The 8,803-nt window shown below is 59.7% G+C and overlaps 1 protein-coding gene across 2 annotated transcripts in view; it reads left to right on the top strand.

The window, feature by feature from the left end:
- Positions 1–22: 22 nt before the first annotated feature.
- The window catches only part of CIR1 (corepressor interacting with RBPJ, CIR1), a 45,050-nt gene continuing 36,269 nt past the window's right edge, over positions 23–8,803 (top strand). For both annotated transcript variants that reach the window (XM_045031963.1, XM_045031962.1), the window contains exon 1: positions 23–182. In XM_045031963.1, coding sequence (XP_044887898.1) covers positions 111–182 — 72 coding nt within the window. In that variant the 5' untranslated portion in view covers positions 23–110. The remainder of the gene's footprint in view (positions 183–8,803) is intronic.

Raw genomic sequence — 8,803 nt, 5'->3', positions numbered from 1 at the left:
GCCCCCTGCAGGAAGCCCCGCCCCCTGCCCCGGAAGCTGGGCCCCAGCCCGGCGCAGCAGAGCGACTCGAGCGAGCGGCCCGACCCGGGCCCAGCGCCGCCGCCGCCGCCATGGGGAAATCCTTCGCCAACTTCATGTGCAAGAAAGACTTTCACCCCGCCTCCAAATCCAACATCAAAAAGGTGAGCGAGCGGGGCCGGAGCCCCGGTACCGCCCCGGCCACAGCCCCCGACCCCCGGTACAGCCCCCCGATACCCCCCGCGGCCGGAGACACCGACCCCCGGTACAGCCCCCCGATACCCGCCCGCGGCCGGAGACACCGATCTCCGGTACAGCCCCCCGATACCCCCCGCGGCCGGAGACACCGACCCCCGGTACAGCCCCCTGATATCGCTCCGGCCACAGCCCCCGACCCTCAGTACAGCCCCCCGATATCTCCGTGGCCGGAGACACCGACCCCCGGTACAGCTCCCCGATACCCCCGCGGCCACAGCCCCCAACCCCCGGTACAGCCCCCGATACCGCCCTGGCCACAGCCCCCAACCCCCGGTACAGCCCCCCGATACCCCCGCGGCCGGAGACACCGACCCCCGGTACAGCCCCCCGATACCCCCGCGGCCGGAGACACCGACCCCCGGTACAGCCCCCCGATACTGCCCCGGCCACAGCCCCTGATACCGCCTCGGCCACAGCCCCCAACCCCCGGTTCAGACCCCCGATACCCGCGCGGCCGGAGACACTGACCCCCGGTACAGCCCCCCGATACCGCCCCGGCCACAGCCCCCGACCCCCGGTACAGCCCTGGCCACGGCCTCCAACCCCCGGTACAGGCACAGACCCCCAGTACTGCCCCCTGCTACCTCCCTGGCCGGAGACATTGACCCCCGGTACAACCCCCTGATACCGCCCCGGCCACAGCCCCCTCCCCCTGGTACAGCCACTGATCCCTGGTTCAGCTCTCCGATAGCGCCTCGGCCACAGCCCCCCCTCCCTACAGTCACTAACCCCTGGTACAACCCCCAGATACCACCCTGGCCAGAGACACTGACCCTCAGTACAGCCCCGACCAGAGACACTGACCCCCAGTACAACCCCCTGATACCACCCCAGCCAGAGATACTGACCCTTGGTACAGCCCCGGCCGGAGCTACTGACCCCTGGTACAACCCCCCGGTACTGCACAGGATGGAGCCACTGACCCCTGGTACAACCCTCTGATACCACCCTGGCCAGAGCCACTGACCCCCAGTACATTTCCTCCAACCCCCTCGGTAACCTCTCTGGTAAATTTGGGCCATATATATTTTTTTTCCTCCAAAAGGAGTCCTAATTTTGATGGGGCTTGGCCATATCATGCTGGTTATTGACCTGCAGCAACTTGAGTTTGACAGTTTTAGAGTGCAACAACTTTGTTCTAGAAAACAAAATGTCTAAAACTGGCTGTCATACATGCTATAACTTGTAGAGAGTGGTGAGACAGCAGTCAGGAGAGTTTGGGGACTAGTCAGGGGATGCTGCATGACTCGGCGGAAGTTTTATTAAACGTTCCTTGTGCTTGCCCTAAGTAACCATGTAATCTTACTGATGTCACCTCTGCCATTCCACCACATACCCTGTCTACTGCTTTGTTTTGCTTTGCATCAATTCTGAAATTAAATTGTAAACATTTTGGAGCTGTTGCCCTGTATTTGAATGCGACTCCATGCAGATCCAGTTTCTGGATTTAGAGACCATCAGCCTGGATTCATTGGCAGAAATGGGTTTCAGTCTGTATTATGAGATGCAAACCACACTTTGGGCACAGTAAAATATTAGATAATAGTAACCTATAAAGAGGGCTGGCCTTAGGGGTGGGTCACCGGGCAACCTCCCAGGGGCACTGTGGTCAAGAGGACACCGGGCGGCAGTGCAGAGGTGCCCCTTGTCAGTATGGAGTCAGAAGCTTTTCCTGGTTAGCAGGGGAGCGCTGGGTGATGGGGTGCCCAGTTTTCTCTCTGCTTCCTCCCAGTGGAGGAACATGGGGGAGGGGCGAGCAGAGATGCACAGATGCTGCTCACTCCCCAACATTCCTCCATGACCCCAGGGGACTGTGGGCGGAGGGGGGGGGAGGGAGCGAGGAGCACCACCAAGCGCTCTGTGCATCCAGATCACTTACCTCACCTGGGCTGTGCTGTGAGGTGAGCATCAAGAGCTGCTGCTCTGCTGTCTTCCCCTTAACCAGCCCTGGGTGGCAGAAGTGACCAGGATGCAGGGAGCCCTGACCTCGCTCTTCCCCTCACAACCTCCTAGGGGTGTGTTGGAGGAGCAGCATTGGAGTGGGGAGTGAGCAACAAAGCCAGCTGCTCCATGCATCCAGGTCAATTTCCCTATGTAGGTGCAGGAGGGGGCACAATGCAGGGGTTGGGGTGCAGGATGGGGGTTCAGGGGTTGGGGAGCCCACGGGGGGCCAGGCAATGGGGGAGGTGACGCCCAGGGAGGACAGGGTACCAAAATACAAGTTCGCCCAGGGCACCATTTTCCCTAAGGCTGGCTCTTAAAAAGACAGGAAGTGGGTAATTTCTTGCTCAACTTTTCCAGATTCACATTATTTGATTGTCATGAGAAGTGAGTGTATTGTCAAAGTATTTAAAAAAAATTAAAAAAGGGATGAGAGCCATCCTGGCTGTCAGAGGCAGGTACAATACATCAAGCAGCTGCCCAGGATAGATTTTCACACTGCAGCTATGTCAACAGTAGGCACACTTTACCGGTAGAGGATACCAGTATACTAAATTGGCAAAGTGCTCCTAGGGTGGATGCAGCTTATACTGACAAAGCTGTGCTTTGTATCTGTTTAGTAAAACCACCCTCTACGATTGAAACGAACTACACTGCTAAAAACAGCTTTGCCAGTGTAGCTGTGTCTACAATATACACCGCTCGCTGACTTGGTTGTGCTGACAGAAGTCTGGAGTGTAGACCTTTCCCAGCTTTGTCTATGCTAGAGCTTTTTAGGGCTCCTCTATACATGAAAATTACTCTGGGTTGAGGTAGGGTTTGAATTTAAAGCAGAATATTGCAGAATAACTCCAGCTATGGCCACTTGTATTCTGGAATAAGAATGCCTTTTCCTGATTTAGCTTAATCCACAGTAAGGTCTGGTCTACACTAGGAAATTAGGTCGACATAAAAGACGGTTACTCACCGTAGTAACTGTTGTTCTTCGAGATGTGTTGCTCCTATCCATTCCAGTTAGGTGTGCGCGCCGTGCATGCACGGCTCTCCGGAACATTTTTACCCTAGCAACTCCGGCGGGCCGGCTGGGCGCCCCCTGGAGTGGCGCCGCTATGGCGCCTGTTATATACCCCAGCCGGCCCGTCCGCTCCTCAGTTCCTTCTTGCCGGCTACTCCAACAGTGGGGAAGGAGGGCGGGTCTGGAATGGATAGGAGCAACACATCTCGAAGAACAACAGTTACTACGGTGAGTAACCGTCTTTTCTTCTTCGAGTGATTGCTCCTATGCATTCCAGTTAGGTGATTCTCAAGCCTTACCTAGGCCGTGGGGTCAGAGTGAGACGTGGCAGAGTGTAAGACTGCGGAGCCGAAGGCTGCATCGTCTCTTGATTGCTGCACCAACGCATAATGGGAGGCGAAGGTGTGGACAGAAGACCAGGTGGCCGCTCTACAGATGTCCTGGATGGGGATATGGGCCAAGAAGGCGGTCGACGAGGCGTGCGCTCTCGTTGAGTGAGCCGTGAGGCGGCATGGTGGCACGCGAGCAAGCTCGTAGCATGTCCGAATACACGCCGTTACCCAGGAGGAAATCCGTTGGGAGGAGACCGGCTCACCCTTCATGCGGTCGGCGACTGCCACAAACAGCTGGGTCGAACGCCGGAAGGGCTTCGTCCACTCGATGTAAAAGGCAAGGGCCCTGCGGACGTCTAGGGTGTGAAGCTGTTGTTCCCGAGGGGAGGCGTGCGGCTTCGGGAAGAAGACCGGGAGGAAGATCTCCTGGTTGAGGTGGAAGGCCGACACCACCTTGGGGAGGAAGGCCGGGTGCGGTCGAAGCTGCACCTTATCTCCGTGGAAGACGGTGTATGGTGGTCCAACCGTTAGAGCACGGAGCTCAGAGACTCATCTCGCTGATGTAATTGCGACGAGGAAGGCTGTCTTCCAGGAGAGGTAGAGCAGAGAGCACGTGGCTAGAGGTTCGAAGGGCGGTCCCATAAGCTTGGCCAGAACGAGGTTCAAATCCCAGGTCGGGGCAGGACGCCGCACCGGCGGGTACAACCGGTCCAGGCCCTTAAGGAAGCGGGAAACCATCGGGTTAGAGAAGATGGACCGACCTCCCAAAGATGGACGAAAGGCGGACACTGCTGCCAGGTGTACTCTCAAGGAGGAGACCGCAAGACCTTGCTCCTTAAGGTACCAAAGGTAGTCGAGGATGGTAGGGACCGGGACTACGAATGGATTGAGCCCTCGTTGATCACACCAGAGTGCGAATCGCTTCCATTTCGCAAGGTAAGTGGAGCGAGTGGAAGGCTTTCTGCTCTCTAGCAGGACTTGCTGTACTGCCGCCGAACAGTCCCTCTCTGCGTGGGTCAACCACTCAGGTACCAAGCTGTAAGATGGAGGGACTGCAGGTTCGGATGGCGCAGTCTGCCGAAGTCCTGGGTGATGAGGTCCGGCCATAACGGAAGGGGAATGGGATCCCGAACAGAGAGCTCGAGCAGCAGGGTGTACCAGTGCTGCCTCGGCCAGGCCGGAGCTACAAGTATGACGCGGGCTCTGTCCCTCCGAAGCTTCAGTAGCTCTCGGTGCACTAGCGGGAACGGAGGGAAGGCGTAGAGGAGACGATCCGTCCAGGGGTAAAGGAAGGCGTCTGACAGGGAGCCGGGCGAGCGACCCTGGAACGAGCAAAACAGGTGGTACTTCCTGTTCTCCCTGGAGGCGAATAGGTCTATCTGGGGAAACCCCCACCTCCGGAAGATTGTGTGGACGACATCTGGACGGAGGGACCACTCGTGGGAGAGGAACGACCTGCTGAGATGGTCGGCCAGCGTGTTCTGCACTCCCGAAAGAAAGGATGCTTCCAGGTGAATTGAGTGGGTCACGCAGAAGTCCCACAGGAGCATCGCTTCCTTGCAGAGCGGGGAGGAGCGGGCTCCGCCTTGTTTGTTCACATAAAACATCGCTGTGGTGTTGTCCGTGAACACCACTACGCATTGGCCTCGCAGACGGGTGCGGAAGGCGTGGCACGCCAAGCGAATTGCCCGCAGCTCCCTGACGTTGATGTGGAGGGAGAGCTCCTGGGGCGACCAGAGGCCCTGGGTGTGTAGGTCGCCCAGGTGTGCCCCCCATCCCAACGCTGAGGCATCTGTCGTCAGAGTCACGGACGGACGAGGAGGGCAGAACGGGACTCCTGCACATACGACCTCTGGGTTCAGCCACCAACTGAGCAAAGCGAGGGTAGGCTTCGTGACCGTGACTACTCTGTCCATCGAGTCGCGGTGTGGGCGGTACACCGACGCCAGCCAAGATTGAAATGGGCGAAGGTGCAGTCTCGCATAGGCGGTGACGAACGTGCACGACGCCATGTGGCCCAGGAGGCGTAGGCAGGACCGAACCGTCGTAGTGGGAAAAGCGTGCAGGTATCGGATGATGGAGACCATCGTCTGGTGCCGGGTGCGAGGGAGACAGGCCCTGGCCACCGTGGAGTCGAGGACCGCTCCAATAAACTCCACCCTCTGAGATGGAGTCAGTGAGGACTTCTCCACATTGACGAGAAGGCCCAGTGCCCGAAATAGGGAGAGTATCTCAGCAACTTGGTCTGTTACCAATTGGCGGGATGGCCCGCGAACCAGCCAGTCGTCGAGATAAGGGTAGACGTGAACTGGACGACGGCGGAGGTCTGCAGCAACCACTGCCATGCATTTGGTGAAGACCCTCGGAGCGGTGGATAGGCCGAAGGGTAGCACCGCAAACTGGTAGTGCGCACCGTTGACCACAAAACGCAGGTAGCGTCGATGGGGAGGGTAAATAGCAATATGGAAGTATGCGTCCTTCATGTCGAGGGCGGCAAACCAGTCTCCCGGATCCAGGGAGGGAATGATGGTCCCCAAGGTCACCATGCGAAATTTGAGCTTGATCATATATTTGTTGAGCTCCCGGAGGTCCAGTATGGGTCTGAGGCCTCCTTTCGCCTTGGGGATGAGAAAATAACGGGAATAGAATCCCCTGCCCCGCCTGTCTTGCGGCACCTCCTCTATGGCATCCAACCTCAACAGAGTCTCGACCTCTTGCAAGAGGCATTCCTCGTGAGAGGGGTCCCTGAAGAGGGACGGGGAAGGTGGGTGGGAAGGAGGGGGCGAAATAAACTGAAGGCGGTAACCATACTGGATAGTACGGAGTACCCAGCTGTCCGACGTGATTTGGGACCACGCCGGGAGGAAGTGGGAAAGGCGGTTGCAAAATAAAGGGGTTGGATCCTGGGAATAGACTGATGAGCCGTCCTCGGGCGTCCCATCAAAATTGCTGTTTGGGCCCTTGCGGGGCCTTGGACGACGCCTGGGCCTGGTTGCGCCTGCTGCCTGAAGGTCTACGGCGGTTGAGGCCGTTGCGCCGACTATTATAAGGCCTTGACCTGGCCTGGGTAAAAGGCCGGAAGGGCTGCTGTTGGCGGAAGGAGCGCCTCTGGGTAGCTGGGGTGTGCATACCCAGAGTGCGGATAGCTACACGACCGTCCTTCAGGGTCTGTATCCTCGAGTCGGTTTTCTCTGAGAACAGGCCGTGAGTCTCAAAGGGCAGGTCCTGGAGGGTATACTGCACCTCCGGCGGCAAGGTGGAGGACTGCAGCCAGGAGATACGCCGCATAGTTACTCCAGAGGCCAGGGTTCTGGCCCCTGAGTCCGCCGAATCCAGAGCAGCCTGGATGGAAGAGCGGGAGGCTGTCCTGCCCTCTTCGACCAGAGCCGAAAACTCTCGTCGGGAATCCGTCGGGAGCAGTTCCGTGTATTTCGTGAGGGACACGAAAACGTCGAAGGCGTACCGGGCTAAGAGGGCCAGCTGGTTTGCAATGCGCAGCTGAAGACCCCCCGCCGAATACACCTTGCGGCCCAACAAGTCCATGTGCCTGGCGTCCTTCGACTTCGGCACTGGGGCTGGCTATCCATGCCGCTCACGGTCGTTAACGGACTGGACGACCAGTGAGTCCGGAGCGGGGTGAGTGTAGAGATACTCGTATCCCGTGGGGGGACCGAGTATTTACGTTCCACGCCCCTTGCCGTAGGGGGGACGGACGCCGGCGACTGCCAGATGGTCGTGGCATTTTTCTGGATTGTTTTAATAAAAGGCAGGGCCACCCGCGTCGGGGCCTCCGCGCCAATGACGTTGGTCACCGGGTCTTCATCTTCCGGGACCTCCGCCACCGGAAGGTCAATGGCCTTTGCCACCCTGCGGAGAAGGTCCTGGTGGGCTCGCAGGTCGATCGGGGGAGGGTCTACCGTAGCGGCGCCCGCCACTGCCTCATCCAGAGAGAAGGATGAAGACAGAGTCTGTACCACCACCTCTGCCGGAGGCTGCTCAGGGGCTTGTGAGGTTGACGGAAGCTCTGCGGGGTCCGACGACGGTAGGGTCTCCCCCAGTGGTGTTGGGGGAGGGCGGCTCACCGTGGCTTCCGGTATCCTGCGTTCAGCACCCACTGGGCGCTGGGACAAGGGGAGCCCTTGGGACTCATAGCCAGCCCAGGGGACCCAGAAACCCCACTGCTGGTGTCCAAGATGTTGGCTCTGGGTGGGAGCCCGGAGATCCGTCTCACTGCCCGCCTGGGAGACGACCGATGGCTGACGCGAAGGCCACGGGGGTGCAGAGGCGCTGATGGAGTGCGCCGCTGAATGAGGCAGCTTATCCCCGGACGGTGCCGAGGAGCGGTGCCGGCCGTCATGGTGCCAGGACGGTGATCTGGACCGTCGGTCACTTCGGTACCGGGAGCCAGAGCGTGACCTTGATCGCCGTTGGCGAGAGCGACTGCGGGAGTCGCGACGTCGAGATCGGTACCGGGAACTGGATCTCCGACCGTACCGTTGGTCCGGTGACCGGGACCGTGAGCGGTACCGGAACTGCGACCGGTGCCGGGACGGGGTGCGGTACCGAGACTTGGATCGGTGCCGGGATCGGGACCGGCGTGACGGCGACCGTTGCCTGGACCGGGACCGGGTCCGAGGCTTGGAGCGTCGCCCCTCTCTTCCGTCAGTGGCCTGGGGCCGCATCATAGCAGGCTTGCCCAACGATTGAACAGCCCGCACCGGCGGTGCCGGGGGCCGGAGGCTCGGTGCCTCTACGAGCTGAATAAGCTCTCTCGCCGTCACAAACGTTTCAGGGGTGGACGGGAGATGCAGCTCTACCGCGGCCGGCGCCGGGGAGCAGGGAGGTACCGGACTCGACGGCTCTTGCGGTGCCGGAGTCAGCGGAACCGTGCACGGTTTGTGCACTACCACAGCTGGAGCCGGAGGTGGCTGGGTAAACTGTCCCGAAGCTGCAGGTTTCGGAGCCGGGTGCGCCGTCTTCCGCTTCCTCTGGGGGGAGAGGGAACGGTGCCGGGACTTCGGTGCCGTCTGCACGCCCTTAGGAGCCTCGGTACCGGGACGGCTCGGTGCCGCTGGTGCGCTGTGCACTGAGGATGGTTTCGGCGGTGCCGGGGACGGAGCGGAGGGCTGAAGTGCCGCCTCCGTAAGGAGCTGTTTAAGTCGCGAGTCTCGCTCCTTTCTTGTGCGCGGCTTGAATGCCGTGCAAATCGGGCACTTATCAGTCCTGTGCGATTCCCCGA

This window comes from Mauremys mutica, chromosome 10 (genome assembly GCF_020497125.1).
Source record: "Mauremys mutica isolate MM-2020 ecotype Southern chromosome 10, ASM2049712v1, whole genome shotgun sequence".
Lineage (NCBI taxonomy): Eukaryota > Metazoa > Chordata > Testudines > Geoemydidae > Mauremys > Mauremys mutica.
Note: the sequence above shows the minus strand (reverse complement) of the source record. Positions and strands in the feature narration are given on the sequence as shown.